Source organism: Protopterus annectens, chromosome 3.part0, assembly GCF_019279795.1.
Source record: "Protopterus annectens isolate FY-2018-M chromosome 3.part0, PAN1.0, whole genome shotgun sequence".
In the NCBI taxonomy this organism is placed as follows: domain Eukaryota; kingdom Metazoa; phylum Chordata; order Ceratodontiformes; family Protopteridae; genus Protopterus; species Protopterus annectens.
The window spans coordinates 195,365,220-195,384,889 of record NC_056731.1 but is presented as its reverse complement, the minus strand read 5'-3'; the positions used below and the strand labels follow the sequence as shown (position 1 = coordinate 195,384,889).

General features: G+C 39.5%; 1 protein-coding gene across 10 annotated transcripts in view; it reads right to left on the bottom strand.

The window, feature by feature from the left end:
- The window catches only part of DIP2C (disco interacting protein 2 homolog C), a 2,757,794-nt gene that overhangs the window by 1,005,899 nt on the left and 1,732,225 nt on the right, over positions 1-19,670 (bottom strand). For all 10 annotated transcript variants that reach the window (XM_044064688.1, XM_044064689.1, XM_044064690.1 and 7 more), the window contains 2 exons: positions 2,832-2,934; positions 2,076-2,140 (listed from right to left, as the gene is read on the bottom strand). In XM_044064688.1, the coding sequence (XP_043920623.1) occupies positions 2,076-2,140; positions 2,832-2,934 (168 nt within the window). The remainder of the gene's footprint in view (positions 1-2,075; positions 2,141-2,831; positions 2,935-19,670) is intronic.

Below are 19,670 nucleotides of genomic sequence, written 5' to 3'. Positions count from 1 at the left end.
AGGGCTTCTGAGATAAGATGTGAACACTAGACAAAAGCCTGGAAATTATGACCATCATTGGAAGTAGAGAAACCAATTGGTCAACTTTGGGGATTTGATGTCCAGGTGAGACTTGCTGGGCAAGTAAGAGATCAGAACTGGAAAGAGGTCCAGCACTCAGAAAGGGTACACCAAATGAAATCACAGGAAGGGGAACCATATTTGTTGAGGCCAAAAGGGTGCAAAGAGAATGACCTTCATTTTGCACCAGTCTGCTTTCTGAATAAATGTAGTTATTTGAGGAGTTGGAGGATGAGCGTAGAGGACACCTGGAGGCCAAGTGTGAATTACATAGGGCAAAGTAGCTGCTGCATTTTCTGCTGGATGGAGTTGCAAACAGGTTGCAGCAAGGCTAGCCCCAGTGACTAAAGATCATGTAAGCCACTGTCTGATTGAGGCACCATTCATGTGGCAGAAAGAATGATCTGCTCTACTTGTCTACTCATAGACTGGAGTCCCCCATGATATGCATTGCAATCAGAAAGTGCTGGGAAGGCACTCTTCACTACCAGTCCCTCATGGCCTCCTGACATAATGGTGAAGAATGGGTTTCTCCTTGTTTGTTGATATACCAGATTACAGATGTATTGCCTTGCCTGGACAGCAATTACACCCATGAGGAAGGAGTCCTGGAAGGCTTGCACAATAGGACTTCCCTCGTCTCCAGTACACTGATGTGAAGATTGGCCTCTGTTGACGACCACATGTTTTGGACAGTCTTCACCTCATAATACCCCCCCCCAACCCAGAAGGGATGCTTCTACCACTGCCATATGCTTGGTGAACACCTGGGGATGCTAAGGTAAGTCCAAAGGGCAGCACTTTGAAATGAAAGTTAACGGTCTCTTAGCTGAAAGCAAAGGAACCTCCTGGTCTGCCTTGCAGTACTGTGTGTACTGATAGGTGTACTGAAGGTCTATTGAGCACATCTAGTCATCCTTCTTCAGAAGGCTGAACAGTGACCATTTGGAAAGTTGTCTATTTCAAGAACTGGTTTAAAAGACTGTGGTCCAGAATGAACATCAGGTCCCCATTTTTATTCAAAACCAAAAAGATTCTCGAGTAGTTTTGCTTCAGCTTTTTTGGGGGGGGGGTCTCTCTGATGCTTTTCTGGATGAAGGACAGCACAAGAAAGAGGAGTTTGACTCTCCAATGGATGAAGAAGGCCCTCAGTTATCAACATGGACAGATGGACCTGTAAGGCTCATGGACCAAAAGAGCACAGACATTGCAGTCTTTCTCCAGATGAACGGCCCCCAGAAAACAGACATGTACTTTGTGTGAGGATCCCTGTGGGGATTTTATACAGAACATTTTTTAAAGCCAGCTGCCTTGCCAGTTATAGTAAAAAAAAAAAAAAAAAGCCCGACCACTACCTACTAGCAAATACTAAACAGTAAACTGCATTGAAACAATACACAAATATCTATGTATGTAGTTGGAAAAAAATCAACTCTAAACATTTTCTATTCTTTTTTTTTCTTTTACTGAAAGTTATACCCAAGCATGTAAGGGAGAGGACTGGGGGGGGGGGGGGGCAAAACATGTTAGCACCAACAATTGTATCAAAAGGATAAAAGACTCTAGGGTCTATTATTAAAGGGATGAAGTTATCCCAAACTACTCACTAGATAACACAGAAGAATTCACTTATCTTCAAATTTTGAAGCAACATCGATGAAATATGCACTGAGCCCTGGAGACCCCATCTGGGTAGATCAACTGGCAAATGAGATCTGAGGAACTGTTACAGTGGAGGAGGATTATCAATTGGGGGAGTAGCCTATGCCTTGGATGCAAAGTCTGAATGTTGCTAGCATTGGATCCAGTGGGATCCAATATACCATTTAGTTCAGAGAGATGGAAAGAGAACATTGGATACCATTCTACACAGCTAAGCTAGAAATATAATAAAAGAGTGAATTAAAAAATGACTTGGCATAAAGTAAACAGCCTGACTCACCAGTCAGTATGCTGAAAAACTTAAGTTTATAAGACTGGTACTGTGGATTATTTAAAAGTACAGCTGAACTTACCGTCAGAATACCATGCCACAGGCCAACATCCTTCTTGAAATCTAATACATTCACAATGGTTTCAGCTGTTTAAAAAAACAACATACAGAAATTAACTACAAAATCAAAAAGTCATGCACACCTGGTGATCACTGCTAAAGGGATCTAATAAAGCACTAACTGCCGAAAAATAAGAGTATCAAACTTCGTTTCCCTGAAGTTATGTACAAAACATCACTTAGTCTACGAATTGAAGACAGCAGCTTTCACATAACTTTAGCTTATTCATTTCTGATTTTTTTATACACTCATGCAAGTCTAAAAGCATGAATGAATCAATCACATCAGTATTAAAAAGCAGAATGACCATCTGTACTGAGCTTTTTTTTAAGTAAAGCCATATTGAGCAGCCTTCATAAAGCTCTGCTACCAGTCCTATCTCTGAATCTGAATTTTATGACTTCCATTTGTTATTACTCAGGCAACTGTTTCTTCAACTTCTTAAGTTTGCCTGTTAAGTCACACTAATTAGACACTGTAACTTCAGTATAATTTCATGCATTGTGATTTCAATGCATAATACAGAAATTAGAGGTGTACAGATTAATTTGCTTCATCAACATTTCAGGAATCAATGACTGAATGTATTGACATGCAGATTTTTGAATACTACAGTTATGCAATCTGAAATACAACATAATACAGTAACAGGACACATGGACACTGCAGAAAGGATTTACAATGCTATGTAAATAATTTAAATTGGAGGTCTCTTACCTTCAGTGTATCCACAAGCCTGGGTGAGAGCCTGACAGTGTGTTAGCAGTGCAATTCTCGTTACAGTCACTCCCAGCACACTACCATCTTTGCATGTTTTGTACTAAAAAGAGAAATGAACACAACGTGAATGTTGTTATATAGTCCTCCTGCTAATAAACCATCTGGCTAGTGTACAATGCAATATTACACAGGTGATCATCTTAAGGACTGTATTTTTAAGGCCAAGACAGGCGGGTAAACAGGATAAAAGCAAGGAGGAAAGGGAAAATCAGATGCAGGAAGTGAGAATACAGGCCCATCACCCAGCTGAGAGTTAAATTTCCTGAACTATTAATGAAGTAAAGGATACTAGAAAGAATCTCCTGGGTGCAACAAGACAAACTAACAGCATTCCTACAGGATACGGTCCAGAAAAATACCCTGAAGCCAAAAAAGGGATGAAGAAAGGTGTCCTGCATGTTAATCCTTCCAAAACTGTTTACTGAACTATGGGAAATACCTGATGGAATGGATAAGTCTGGAAGTTTTTTAAGAAATGCCTTGCTTTGGATTCTATACTTAGAAGATGATGAAGATTTTATTTTATCTGTAAATAAACCTGCTTTAACTGAAAAATGACTTAAGGACTGGTTCTCTTGAAGACTATATATATTAGATATAGATACAGATATATATATATATATATATATATATATAGATATTATGTATATATATAGAGAGAGATTTACATGATATAGATAAAGATATACATATATATATATTTATAGATATTAGATATAGATTTATATATATATATATATATATATATATATATATATATATATATATATATATATATATATAAAGAGAGAGAGAGAGTGTGTGCGTGCATGTAGATGGTAGATGTACATATATATGTATGTGTCTACTTCTACTTAGCAAAATTACACTTCTCCAAATTGATTGCCGACACGACTTTGCAGAAGTTCCATCTCATGATTATCTTACAATGACCACCTGATCCCTCAGTTAAATTTTATAACAGTATTGCATACCTTAGTATTTTTCATTTGAACTGCTGAAATGTTCTTTGCTTTTGGCTTCATTACTCTATCCTCAACTACCTTCATTGAGAGAAAAATCCATTAGCAGAGGGTTCGCTGGTATTCTTCAGTTTTAGTTCATAACCCTGTACATTAGGATTTGCACTGGTTACTTGTGACTATGAGATCAGGAGTTGAAATCCTACTACTTGCATAGAGCCTTTCTCAGCCTGTGAACTGATTTTATGAAAAAGCTTACTGTACCTTGTCATTCTCCCTCCTGTCAAGGCAGCTACTGATTACAAAGACCAGTCCTGAGTCATGTGACAGGTGCTCCTCTGTGCCCTCCTCACACTCATCCTGTAGAATCAAGTGCATGTGATTCTGAGGGCTCATTTAGGAGGTCCATAAAATACCACTTACCTAGGCAGGTTAATCTTAACAAAGTTTTAATAATTTTAAGCCTGTTTTAACTTAATTATCTGTTACGTAACAGCTTAAGCTGCTGTTTCTACATTATTACAAACAAGTTTAATGACTGGGATCAATCATTTTAATAAATAAAGTACGGAGGGTGAACATAAGTTTCACTTATCCCCATCTCACTGAGAGGACAGAGACTACAGATGAGGAAGTGATAAATTAGGTGAAACCCCCTTTCTTGGAGGCTCTACTTTACTTGCTCAAGTGTTGTTTACTGTTTTAATTATTCACAGTCACCACTTTGCTATGTTTTGTACATGCAATTTTTATCAAATAACTTAATTGAGGTAATACTGTTTTTCTTTGTATTCCAAAGTGCATTTCTTCCTTGTTATTGTCTTTGCCATTATGGCCAGGGTCATGACTGACAAAGGTCCCCAGAGTAGTTCACATAGTCAGTTAATAAAGAATAAACAAATAAATAAAAATGAGTCCATATGAGCTTCTCTAACGAACCAGTGAAGTATACATTAGACACTGCAAGGGACTTGTCTTCAGTAAAAGAATGCAAAGACATTGGTGGGAATCATTCACTGCACTAGAGATGGGTGACAGGTACTGATACCTACAGCAGACATGTGGAAGCAGGATGACTTTGAAACCAGTGGCACTTGTCATCCACTGCACTCTGCCTATCCACAGATGCTTGAATGCAGCTGCAGATAATGCCTACCATAAGCACCAATAAGTCTAGAAACATACATGCCTGCACTTTTACATGTCATCAAACCTAGGTTGACAGTAGTATAACTTTCTGAGCACTCCAACAGCCAGTAATTAAGAGTATCCAATTATTTCCCAATATCACCAATCTGCTGAGATGGAACAAAAGATGATTTCTCCTAGTTTGTGGTGACCCTCTGGGCAGGCAACTATGGGAGGATCAAAGCCAGGGCTCCTACTACACAGTCTTTCAATGGAGTCATCAGAAGGCAGCCCCATTGTTAAGAAACACAAGAAATTCTTTCTCCTGCAACCACCCTCAATGGTTAGCACACTTGATACACTATTTTAGGCACAAAGAAAAGGCCAAAAGCAACACTTTCTAAGCAAGTGTAGCCCATTCAAAGCAAACTGAAGAAACTTCTTGCATGGACCCAAATGCTGGATGTTTCAAAAGGAACCCACCATTTCCAGCTAAACTTTTCAGAACTCTGCTGAAGCAAGGGCATGACCTACTAGAGTCATCAACTTCAATCTGACATAGAGGATGTGCTTGCTGAAACTGATGTCTAATATGGAGGAAAAAACTCCATTCCACTTGGGGATCAAAACAAGGTGGAAACAGAACCACACGTATATTTTCACAGCCTTTATAAGTGCAGCCTGAGCTAGTTCTAGAACTCTGTGGAAAGTGGTTTCAATCTGTGCTGAGTTCTTTCCAGGCTCTACCAAACAGCTGTAGCAAGTAGTCACCAGAGAATGGGTCAGTGATTCCATGTTAATGCCTATTCATCTTGGTGCAGACTTGGTGAACTAGCTTCTGATGCATGGTCCTGTAAGGATGTCAGAATGGTGCAAATGAAGAAGGTGAAGCCACTGTCATGGGATACTCTGCAGGGACAGTCACAAAAGACTGGTCCCTCCTCATACCCTTATAGGGCTTTATTCTTCCTGGGAAGACAAAGTAGGTGAAAAAAAGCAGAAGGAGGTTGGTTGCATCACAGAGATCCCTCACAGTGGTGAACAATCTGTTTCCTTTGGAGGTTTTTGAACAGAACCTTGAAAGATTGCCTTAAGAGGACATCACCCTGGAAAGGGACATCCACAACTGCCCATCTCAAAAACATATGGCATGGAGAGATGAAGTCCTGACTACAGCCCAGCTGACCAATGTTCATTCAGGAGTACTAGGCAGGGAAGGATAACTTTGAGTAACCAATACCAAATCCCTCATTCTCAATGAGAGGGAGGCCTGCAGGCCCATGGTATTGACAATACCTAGAAGTCTCTGGGAGTACAACTCGTCTGTAGTGACCACTTAGCTGAGGAGGGCATACATAAAAAAATACACCTGAATCCCACCGCCTTGGCCACAGCAGTCAATGGCACAAGCAGGATACATGTAAGCCCACTATAAAAGCTGCCCTGAGGCCTTTAGGAGCTACTTCTTGATCACAGATTCAGGAAGCTCTAGCTTTTTGAGTGTTTAGTCTGCAAAGAAGGATTGGCACAGGCAAAGGTGAGAAAGAGATCTAAGGCTCACTGTGGTAAAGGAAAAAAACACATCCATTACTTTCCACATCCAAAGACAGATTCCTTACTCGTCAGGAGAGAAGAAAGATGCTAGAGCCTCTGGGAACTATAATGGGCTGAAAAGGTTGGATAAGAAATTGCCAAAAATCTGTAAGGGTCTGTAGTTGATTTATGTTTTTAAAAGGTAGACAGACTTGCATCGGAATGCAGAAATGTCATCCTTCAGGGCAGGTTCTATGGGAGGGATGACTCAAGGATACTGGTTCAATCATTTCTGGGCTGAAGACAAGGGGCAACAGACTAGCTCACAGTGTACTTCATGAATTTGAGTAGCTCCACCAAAAGAAGGGTCATAGAAAGGGGAGTTAAAGAAATGAAAGACCTCTTCAACCTCTGATTTAAATACCTCAGGATCTTTAAAATCTCCTTCTTCTGCAAGATGGTGCTAACTTTGATGTCAGTTTCCTTAGGACCTTAATGTTGGGAAATAATCCCCTTTTCTATACTTAAGTGACCTGCCTGTTAATACAGATCTCAGCAGGCCAAAACCAAGTAAATGCAGATGAGCTAAGTAAATATTCCACCATTACTTAGTCCCATACAAAACAAAAAGCATGAAACGTCTGAGGCTTCTCATTCTTCTCACATAATTTGTCTTTATCTTAGATATGTGCTTTACTCCACAGACATCATCAGATCTTAATAGCGAGGAGTTTTAACTTTTTAATGTGCACACTTTGTAACATAGCCTTGGGGTGTATGTTGTTTCATAGTAGCCCAAAGGAGGAGTACGATCTGGGACTGAGTTGGGGCCAGCTGCAAAAACAAAATAGGATGGTAAAAGCAGACCAAGGTCTAAGTGAAAGAAACATTGTAACTTGCACATGGAGTGTGGATTGCTGCAGAGAATCTAAGGTGAAAAAGGATAAGGGCAAAACCTCCAAATACATTACTCACTGCAAGTACAAACATGTTTCACATTAGTCTGAAAATACAAACAATTCTTTAAATAACAATATAGTGGAAGAAACAGGAACAGTTTACCCTTTAGAAAAGGTATACAAGATAACATGCACATGGATGCATGTTCAAGTTTGTTACCTGCACACCTAGGGACACTTAACTGCCAACTCACTTACCAAGATATCTACAGAATGTATTTGTTAAAAAAAAAACATGAGCCCCAGACAATTACTGCAAAATGTTGCCAATAAAACAAATTTTGTTGAGAGAGTTGATTCTGGTGTTGACAGAGCGGCACACGAACTAGAGCTCACCTGGTGAGAAAACAGATTGTTTAGATAGCCAGTAAAAGTTACACATTTAGGGGAAATTCAGTTACCAATTAGTAAAAGACTGCCTAGATGTCAACAAGGTATAAAAAATGCTGAATGAGAAGAAAATGTAGTGATGGGTAAAATTGTGTGACTAATCAGCAGAAAGCAGACTTATTTGCACAGATTCTAGTAAAGTAAAAGAAAAATAATACCAAACACACCCAGAAGCATTTAAAATAAGTGGGATTTTGGAAATATATACATGCACAAATGAAAATGGTTGGCGTGGTTGAAGGAATAGAAGCAGCATTAAATAATCAATCAGACTAACGTTTAAGTCTGAATATGTCAGAAACAGAAATGACACTTCTGTTCAGTGAAGGGTTACACTTTTGGGCCTTAGAAATAAGGTAACTGCTGAAGCAAAACTCAATCAAGCAAACTTCTACCGAGGTGTAGTTGAAGCCTATGATATGAGGGGATGAACTAATAACACAAAAATGTATGCACACAGAGTTTTCTCTCATGTGGACAGAAAAGTGCTCAAGCTTGGATAATCATGGTCTAACACATCACATATCTATATATTTATTTATTTATTTATTTCCAGTTTGATAACCGGGGATGTCCACTGGGCCCGAAAGCCTGTTTTCAGTGGAGGCCCGGGGAGAAATGCTCCATGTAACAAACACTTTGCACTTTTAAAGCTGCATATTCCTTAATATTGCACACTTAAACAATTTAATAAAGTGAAATACTATATATATATATATATATATATATATATATATATACACATATACATATACATATACATTGGTAGAAGAATGCAGATTGAGTAGCTGAGAGAAGAGGGAGAAGATAAGTAGCAGGAGAAGGCATATAAGCAGAGGGGAAGTGAGGATTTAAAGGGTATCTGCAGGGAAATTAATATAGGGGAAAAAAAAGAAATGTAGAGTATGGGGAGCAGAAGAGAGATTATAGAGATGAAGGGCAGGAGGGGGAAAGTAGAAACTAGGAAAGTAATAGGACCTACGTGGGAAGTATACAATTACATTTCCTGTTTTGGAGGAGGAGAGAATGTAGTAGAGATTTGAATTGTTCAGGACTTGTGGTGATTCTTAGCTGGGGAGGAAGCAGGTTCCATTTCTTTGCTATAGTATAAGAAAGGAGTAGGTGACCAGGTGGTCGTTTAGGTTTTTGTACAGAAAGAAGATTTTTGTGGCCTGATCTTAGGGGCCTGAGAGGAGTATAGAAAGGTAGGATATTCGAAAGAGCTGGGCAAGCATTGGGTTTGAAAACTAGTTTGTGGGCAGTAGTAAGTTGGAGGTAGTCAAGATGATTAGGGAGTTCGAGCCATTGGAGACTATGGAGGGAGATGCAATGGTGAGTAGAATGAGAAGAGTTAGTGACGAATTTGGCAATTTTGTTGTAGCAACATTCTAGTTTAGAGGAGATGGAAGCTGTTAGGTTCGTTAGAAGAGGAGCACCATATAACAGAGAAGGTAGAAGGAAGGTGGAAGCGAGGGTTTGTCTTGTAGCTAATGTTAAGAAGTTAGCGTTTCTATAAAGCATACCAAGCTTCTGGTGGGTTTTTTTATATTTAGTTGAACATGAGTATTAAATTTCAGGGGTTCATCAATAGTAACACCAAGTAGTTTGGCATGAGTAACAACTTCTATTGTGGAGTGGGTGAGGCTTGTAATTTTGAAAGAGGATTTATCAAGTAGAGGAGCTTTAGAGGGGGGAAAGAGGATGATGTGGGATTTATTGGCATTAAGGGAGAGATGGTTTAGAAGCATCCAATTCTCTGTAGCAGTGAAGGCCAATTGGGTCTTGGACTGGAGTTCGGGACGGCTGGAGGCAGAGCAGACTAGAGTGGAGTAATCTGCATACTGGACTATTTGAGAGTGAGGAATTGCAGAGTGAAAATTATTGATGAACACGTTAAAGAGTATAGGTCCGAGAAGAGAGCCCTGTGGAACTCCGGTGGGGGTAGGAAGGAAGGAAGAGGTCCCTGTTTGCCATTTCACAGCTTGGGATCTGTCTGAGAGATAACTTGAACCAAGAAAGGGAATCAATAGAGAGATTGAGGTTAGAAAGGTGGTTGAGAAGGAGTGTGTGTGATACAGTGTCAAATGCTTTGGAAAGATCGAGAAGGACAGTGGAGACAATGTCTCCAGAGTCACGGGCATGGTTGACAATATCTAAGAAAGAGAGTAGAGTAGTAATGGTACTGTGGCCAGGGCGGAAGCCATGCTGAGTAGGGGTAAGGAGATGGTTATTTAGTAGGTGGGGCATGAGTTGCTGGTGGATACATTTTTCCAGGATTTTAGAAATTGGGGAAAGAATGGCTATTGGGCGGAAATTAGAAGTGCTATTATTTTTGCCTCCTTTATGAAGGGGCGGGATGTAAGCTGCTCGCCATAGTTTAGGAACATAAGATTCTTGGATGGATCTATTGATGAGAATACTGATTGGTATGGTAATGCCATCAGCTGCAAGTTTGAGAAAGAGAGATGGGATATTGTCAGGGGCATTAGAGCAAGGCTTGAGTTTGGTCAGATGTTTTTTAATATAGCTGGTGGATACAGGTTTTAAGTGGAAAGTGAGAGGGGGATTAGGAGAGCAGGAGTGGGGAGAGGAGGGGGGAGAAGGATTGGGTGGAGGGCAGGGTGTAGATTTTGAGAAGGTTTTGGTCAATTCAGCTATAGAACTGGTAAAGAAGGAGTTAAAAAGGGATGCAATTTCTGTGTCGGTCTTGTTGTTGTCGGGACAGGGATTGGATTTGGAGCCTGGGTGTAAGAGGGAGTATATGGAATTCCAGAATTTTTTGGGATCTTTTGAGAGGGTAGACTGTAGTTTCGTGTAGTAGGATTTTTTATCTTTTGTGATAAGTTTTTTGGTTAGATTGCGGAGTTGCTTATATTGAAGGAGTGTATCTGGGTATTTATTTTTGTTATAAATTTTCCAGGTTTTGTCCCTTTGATGCATAAGAGTTTTAGTGTCCTTAGTTAGCCAAGGGGCAGAGTTTTGTTTTATTCGTTTTGTTCGCGGTGGGGCTTGAGAGTTTAGGATTTTAAGGAAGGTAGTATTGAAGCTTACCACTGCGTCATCTAGAGGAAGAGTTTTAAGGATATCCCAGTTAGTTAGTTTAAGGGTTTCAGAGAATATAGAGGGGTTAAAATTAGTGAGATTGTGAGTATGGGCATATTGGTGTTGGTGAGGGAGGTGTTGGGCAGCTCGGAGAATAAAGGCTGGAAGATGGTCACTTATTGAATGAGGTAAAATACCAGAGTTGGAGATCTTATAAGGATGGCTGACTAGGATCCAGTCTAGGATGGACCCTGGTGGGTTATTTTTGCTGGGTTTAGTAATGCTGTTTATTAGATGAGTAAAGTTATAAAGATTAATAGAGAGAGTGGGAGTATTGTTATTAATTTTATTCCAGTCAATGTTGACATCACCTAGAATGTAAGTCTCAAGATTTTTTTGAAGCCCATAAGAGAATATTTTCTAGGGTTGCGATGTTTTCACCAGGGGGAATATAAATGGCTATAATACAGATACTTTTAAAGTTGTTCATTTTCAGGATTCCAATGGTTAGTTTGGCATTATTAAACTGAGGAATGGTATTCTGGTAAGGGGAGAGATTCAGCAGGCAGTTGTATATTAATGCTACACCACCTCCTTTTTTGTTTTGGATATCGGACAGCTTGGTAGCCAGGTGGAATAATTTCAGAGTTTGTAATGTGTGGTTTTAGCCAGGTTGCTGTGACTGCTACTATGTCAGGTACAGTGTGAGTTAGCCAAGCATGGAAGTTTGTAATTTTATTATTTATACTCTGGGTATTAATGGTAATGAACTTAAGATATTTCTGGTTGTTTCTAGAGGAGGAGGTAGTGGGAGAGGTATTGTTAATGGGACCAGGCTTGGGTTGTATGTCACCTGCTAGAGTTAGCCATGTAAAGGGAGAGAGGAGGAGACTCTTGTGATTGTGACAAAGTTAGAGGGAGATAAAGTTTAGATTTGGTGGCAAAAGGTTTTAAAGAGATTGTATGGCGTTTTAATTTAAAATAATGAAGTGGATTAGGTTGAAGTAGGGAGGGGGATATTGGAAAGAAGTGGAGTAATAATGGGGGAGGAAGGGAGAGAGTGGAGGAGGTGGGGAAGGAGAAAGAAGAGGGTAGTTTGGTGGAGGAGGTTGCATTATAGAGAGTTATTAGGAGGATAAGACATGTAAGAGAGGTGAGTTTATATGCTAGAGACATGGTGGGCAGAGTAGGAATAATCTTTAGAAGAGAGGATAGAGTAATTGGGGAGGGTTTGGAGCCGATAGGAAGAGAAGTATATGTGAGAGTGTATTCAGATAAGGGATAGGAAGGGGGAGGAGCAACTAATTGAATTGCAGTATAGGTGGGGAGGGGAGAAGGAGTGGGATAGGCTGATGGGAATTGGGGAGGAGTTTCAGGTGTGTATAAAGTTAGAAGTACTGGGGGGTGGGAATTGGGGGTAGGGTAGGGGAGCGGAGTGAGCCCGTAGGGCGAACAGAGCGGGTAGACCCACTGAGGGAGAGATCCCAGAGAAAAACTATATGTGGAGAGCTGGCTTAGTAGGTAAGTATGGGATAGGTAGAAGGTAATGATCTCAACAAAAGGGATAGTAGACAGGGAAGGGTAAGAGAGTTTGAGTACAGGTAGAAGGAAGGAAAAAGATTGTAGGGGCAGTAGATCTACAAATAATTAAACCGTAAGTCTAGGGGAAGCATTAAAGTCAGTGAGGTAAGGAAGAGGGAAGGGTGCCACTTAGTGGACAAATGTAAAATAGCAAGGAGTAGCTTCTTCTCTAGCGGGCCTGAGAAAAGTACAGGTACTAGGGGGAAGGAGTTAGCTTTAAAGAACGGATGGCAAGCAATTAATTTAAGGAAAAAGGCTTTGGCTGCTGGACGATCTGGCTAGGGAGTATACAAAATCTAACAGTCTTTCAACAGAGTTACTTTTAGAATAGTCATAGTTGTATTAGGAACACATTTTAATTTTATTTCCTTCTTAGAGGGACAGTTGCACAGGGAGATTAAGTTTCAGTTCCTCAGTAAGGAGATGAATGGTAGAAGATATGGTAGGTGAAGGACGATGGTCATCAGCAGCAGGGCAGTCTCTCACAGGAGGATAATACAGGCAGGATGGACAGTTTCTTTAATTTTATTTCCTTCTTAGAGGGACAGTTGCACAGGGAGATTAAGTTTCAGTTCCTCAGTAAGGAGATGAATGGTAGAAGATATGGTAGGTGAAGGACGATGGTCATCAGCAGCAGGGCAGTCTCTCACAGGAGGATAATACAGGTAGGATGGACAGCTTAATGGAAGCGTTGGAGTCCGTAGCCAGGGGCGCACAGCAGCCGAGAGAGGCAGAACGGGAGGAAGTAGCTAGAAAATTCTATTTTGCACTCACAGACACTTATTTTTCTGCTTCAATTCATTTGGAATTTAAAAAAATGAACAAATACATTTGGTATGTTGCCCGCCCAGCACTTAAAATGTATGTGTTATTTTCAGCTATTCTTTCTACTATACTGTTTTGCGAGCTATGTACCTGTTGTTTGAGGCACTAATTTAGACAGTTGTAGACATAAACATGTGAAAGATGGGATATTATTACAGTAAAATATCCTCAGCCCTTCCTCTCCCTATCAGATGTAAAATTATGGCACTACGTTAATTGTTTGATCTTGCTCAAATTCCAGACCAGAAAAGCAATTTGTCTTTTGTGTAACTGTATGCAAAATAAGCCTGAAAATGCCTATTTGATGTTTAACCTAGAACAGTTTCTCCTAATGAAAATATATGGACACTGAGCTCAGAGATAAAGAAAGGAGCCTGAAATGTGTTTCATGTTTCACCTAAAACAGTTTTTCCTTTTGTGAAAATGTGAACACTGAACTCAGAGATGAAGAGAGAACTGCCTAAACATGTGAAAGATAGGATACAACCAGGTCATCTCAATCAGGCATTTTAATTTACAGAAAAACAGAATTCTATCCACAGTTTTATTTTACTTTTGCATTACAATACCTTTGATTTACTACATAAATATACTCATTCTGTTTTCTCAGTCTGGTTTTGTAACTTAAAAGGGGATCTAGGGATAATTAAATCATTACAACAACAGACCTGTGCAGAGCCCTGCTGACAAGAGGAAACATTAAGGTGTTAACTATTTTATCTCGGCCATCTGCTGCAGCGAAGTAGCTAGAAAATTTTTGCACTCACAGACACTTATTTTTCTGCTTCGATTCATTTGGAATTTAAAAAAATGAACAAATACATTTGGTATGTTGCCTACCCAGCGCTTAAAATGTATGTGTTATTTTCAGCTATTCTTTCTACTATACTGTTTTCCGAGCTATGTACCTGTTGTTTGAGGCACTAATTTAGACAGCTGTAGACATATTATGACCTGTGAAGGTTACATCCTTAACCTGCTGTATCAAGATCAGTTTTACTTTATTATATGTAGTTTTACATGCAATTTGGATTAAATCACATCAATGTCAACATGCATAAGGTTTTATTTTAATATAGTAAGGAATGCTGCTTTAATAATGTCATTATATTATATTCAAACAGCAGCAGCATTGATAAAGAATATGCCAGCTTTTATTTTAATTCATTGTGCAAAATTACTACACAGTCTGGATTCTAGCTTGCGTAAAATCATAATAGTGAGAACAATGTCCTTCACCACCAGGATAAATTGCAAAGTCATCACAAACAAGAACAATAACCCTCAAGATCTCTTCAGAAACAGAACAATGATCTGGACTTATATAGTCACATCCCTAAGAGATAAGTCTGACTCTGGTAGCTAAAAATGTATAAATTCTGATTTTTTTGCAGCTTAACTCTCAATTTCTTGAGCCTCAAAGTTAGTCACTTGAGCATCATTCAGTCATTTTCATCAGTCTGTTAATCTGGCTATTAAAATAACATCTTTTGATTGACTGTGGTGCCTCACCTGCATTATATTTATGCTTAAATGAATTTCTTTGTTTCTCTATCAGGTATTTCTTTGCTAGTTTCCTTTTACAGACAGAATGACGGAGACTGAAATATTAAATGGAAAAATGTTGCAATACTAGAGATGCTGAATGGAGTTGGCTGTATTAACTTTCTAAAGGTATAAATAAGTAATTGGACTGATGCTGCCCAGGAAGACTTTTTAATTGAGAAGATGCTTTACGTATTTGTTCCAAATGCAGCCTCCAAAAGGCAGCCAAGAACCATATTGGTTGAAATGCAGCCATACCAGAAGGAGGAGATGCTTCTAACAAAATTATGGGGGGGGGGGGGGTGCCAATCACTGATGATAACAGAGTGTTTGCAGAAAATGGTTACTTGGTTTATATGCAAGACAAGAGAAGAGTACATTTCTTACAGTCATCAAGAGACATGAGGCTGGGAAGACATTTAACTGCTATGCCCAGTAGTTTTCAGAATATTTCTTCCAGGAGAGTCAAAACCACATATGCAGGGAAATCAAGGTTAGTCAACAGAACACGAGTCATTAAGGAGGAGGGAACTCTGCTTCTTAAAAGAGGGAGGCCCAAAAGACTGTGCCAGTGAAGCTCATTCCTTTGTTTTAAAACAAAATGAGTGGCAAAAAGAATCCCAGCAGAATGAAATCTAGGCTTCTTATAATTCAACAGTTATAGGTAGTGGAAGAAGACTGAGAACTGTTCAGCCGAAGCTGGGATTTGAACCGGAAGATGCTATACTAAGAAGGGGTAGAATAAAAAAAAAGATGTACTGAACTTGCAAATAATAGGGGAACTATGCAGCACAGCCTTATTTATTATGTTATTTCAAACCGGTGGTGAAATTCACTCCATTATGGTTGCCCATGAAACTGACTGGAAAAATAAATAAATTTAAGTAAAATAAATGTTCAACTTCTAGGCATATTTTCTGTCAAATATTTAATAGTATAGTAAAATGCAGTAGAAATTATGTTTTTAAATAGAGAGCAAAGGCATAAACATAGTAATGCAGAATATGCAGGCTAAAGTAACAATGTTAACTGACTTGAAAATTAACAGGAAATATTTAGATGTGGGAGCTGGACTTTGGAGTGTTTGAAGTTATTTAGATAAATATGAAAATTAATTAACTACAACAATTTCTCCTTAATATGCGTAGGATTAGCCAAATAGACTAAATAATGCACAGATAATCAAGGGCATAAATATTCTAATTTCTTCAATTAAACAGGTTAAAATGAAACAAAAAGCAATAGGTTAAGGCAACTGTGAACAAACCAGATGTGATTTCTTATAAATAGATGTGTGTATCTAATGGTAATTGTCAAGAGTTGAATTGATGCACTTGAAGTGAGAAGTACAATTATGAGATGTACTGATACTGCCTTTGTGATCTCTTTAATGGCTCGCTCTGTTACAAAGGTAGCATTTAAATCTAAGAATAGGCAACAGAAGCTAGTTTTCAGAGACCAGAACGTTGAAAAGGAGAAAACAGTACTACAATTGATTATCTCCCCAAGCAACTTCAACTTTACAATGTACTAATCACAACCTTATCAAACTTTTTTTGAAGGCTAGTCTGTGAGCTTTCTCAAAAGAGCTGTTTTTTAGGTAAATAGTTCACTATAAGCAGAATGTATTCTACACTTGTCAGGGAAATGGTCACTTATAGTAATGTATTTGGGTGCAAATACTGGCAGCAGAATACCCAATACCTTCAAGGTCTTTTATCATTTCCTGGATTAGGATCCCTCAAGCTTTACTACTGCTCTCTAGACTTTCTACGTACTTAACCTCTGTGCGAAAAGTTTTTTTCTGCTCTACGGTTATCAAAGAATAATTGCTGAAGTGCTACTTTTCCATGCTCATCACTATCATCTAAATATTCTTTGATGCTCTCCCTGACACCTCTCAATTGCTCCCTTTCCTCACAAGCAAGGTTCTTTAAATTATTCTGCAGTGCTTTAACCCTTGAACCCCTTTACGATATTTTCTTTTACCATTTCCCCCATATGTCTTTTTCCTTTACTTCAATCATATTTATAAAATCTCCTTTTCCTGCCTTCCAAGCTACCTATGAAACCTCTACTGAGCCATTTTGTATATTTCCTTCTACTTCCCCAATCTTATCTTCTACCTTTTCAATAAAATGTAGGGGTCAATGCACATCTCTTTTCAAACTATCTTATGTCTTTACCCTAACCTGTGTAGATGCATGATCAGACACTGGTTATACATAAAATAAATATATCCATCCCTCCCATGTTGTTTCCTAAACAAGTGCATGCACACATACCTGGACACTGAACTTCACACTGAGGCTTACTGCCACTAAAGCTATGTGCAAGGCCTAAATAGTCATTAACGTCCTACACATCTCCTCAACTGAAGAGACAAATGGATTGGTCCTTTGGCTGTCAAGCTACAGTTAAGTCACCAGATTTAATCCAGTACATAACCAATTCTATTCACTCCTAAAGGAGCACCTCACCAGTCACTGGCTGTGCTCTCCCCAGGTTAATCTACTTCCCCACCCTTAGTTTTCCTTTCTCACCAGACCATCTAACACCCCTTTTGTGAACTCTAACTTATATATTATCTGCTGTTTACTCTGTACAGTCCTACTGATTGTATTATATTCACTGCTACTGGGTTGTCCCTGCAACTGCAATTGTACAGTTCTACTGATTGTATTATATTTACTGCTACGTGTTTGTGTTGTACTACTGTGGATTTTCCCCCTGGGCCTCCACTAGTTAAAGAGATCTTGATCTGTACTGTTTCTAGATACTGTAAAATAATTCTATTGTACCAATGTTTACAGATACTGTTACTATGTTTTTGTTTAATGTCATATATTACTGTGGAGCTTTTCTCCCCGGGTCTCTGCTGAAAACAGGCCACTGGCCTAGTCGGACATACCCAGTCATCAAATGTAATAAAATAAAATAAAATAAAAATAAATCTGCCTGAATCATTCTGTTTGAAGCAACATAATATTCCTCCCTGCTTTTTTTTTTTTCTGAGGAGGTATCTCAGACTGATTTGACAAGTACTTTAGCTTTCTTTTTTTTTTTTCTAGAGCCCTTTCTGCCTCCCATGGTTAAATAATGCTAACACCCTATCAATCAGTTATTCTTCAATGAAAACACAAGGGGCACCACAGAGAACTTCATATGCAGTATGGTTTTGCCAAAGTGTCAACCACAGGGGCAATAGTGGAGGTAAAATAATTTCTATCTGTATCAAAGACAGTGACATCTATCTCCTCAGGTTCTCTGCCTAGAAGGATTTTGAGAGGAAGTAAGAAAATCTTTAAGCACAAGCATCAAAAGTGTCTGACCTGCATCTCTTTAGTGTAACGGATGAGGGAGAAGCACCAGTCACATGCTCGGGGGAAATGTGAATGATCCATCTGTGTCAAGAAACTGCTCGCAAGAGACCCTACTAGGGGGCAAGAGGCTACAGCATGATCTTCCACTAATGCCCAACAACAAACACTAATTATGGTTCTCTCTAACCTGCTACTCCATCTCCCACCATGCATCAAGCAGTACCTGCAGTAAAGTGCTGTATAGGTGACAGAGGAATTGTGATGCCAGCAAACCTGAGGCTCAAAAGGCAAAGAATGTAGACAGCTCCAGGTCAGAGTTCAATCTTGGACAAATACCCCAAATATTCAAGGTCCCATTTTGTGTGATATGGTCTACTGACTGTGTTCAAGTACAGAAGCGGTGGTGCCCAACCCCGAGTCCTACTAGTGTGTGCTCGAGTGGTGTGTCTCCAAGTTTCATCATGGAGATCCATAAATAAGTGGGTGTGTAAACCTTCATTAAAAGGGGAACTCACTGCTAAAGGGAGGGGTTGGTGGCCAACACTAATGTGAGCTTTGAAACGGACAGAGGCTTTGATCATGACCTGGACTATTCTTCTTTTAACTAGGTTCATAGGTGTGTACTAGGCTAATGCCCATTGTGGCCTTTTTAAGCCTAGCAATGCATCACAAATCAATGACAAATCCTTGCACCCTTGATACGTGTAAGCAGGGGCTTGGGAGATGAAACATCTACAAGCAGGGCCCTAGGAGATTAACCATTTACAGGATGCCTGTGTCTATTAGAGACATAGGTGCCAAACCACGAATGATTTTCTTGTTTCCCATCCAACTGTCCACGTTGCACTTGAATTGGGTTAGGGAGGAACTCTGCTACAAGTGGATGGGGAACCTGTTCCAGAGAAGGGGTAGTCTCTGGGATATATACCTGTCTCTCCAGCAGGTCTTATTTATATCACAGGCAAGGTTTAACTCTTTAGAATGGGTAATTTGGGTGCTTGGGTGCTGTTTGTTTTGTGGATATGCAGGAGTCCATTAGGGTGGGGTCTGACAATGCCTTGTATGCCAGGTATATATCTCCACTCAACAGCCTGTAAGAGACAATACAGCAACAGGGCTTTGAGGTGGTCTGTACAGGATATGTTACTTATGCCCTGTATTCTTTTAGTGAGGAATCTTTGTGGATGTTCCAACTGTTGGACGTACCTGGTTAGGTACATATCAAAGGTTGTATTGTACTCAATGATAGGTCTGATGAATGCTGGATACAGTGGAACAACGATGTTCTTGGAACTAGATACCATTCCTTTGTTTATAAGTTGCATAACGTAGAATGATTTCCTCACTACTGCAGACACGTGATGGTCAATGACTTGAGTACTGTCTGTGTCCCCCCATGGTTCCTGACTACTGGATTGACTCTTAGGGTGCGTTATTAATATAATTACCAGGAGTGCCTGACTTCCTGAAGGATACCATTACACATTT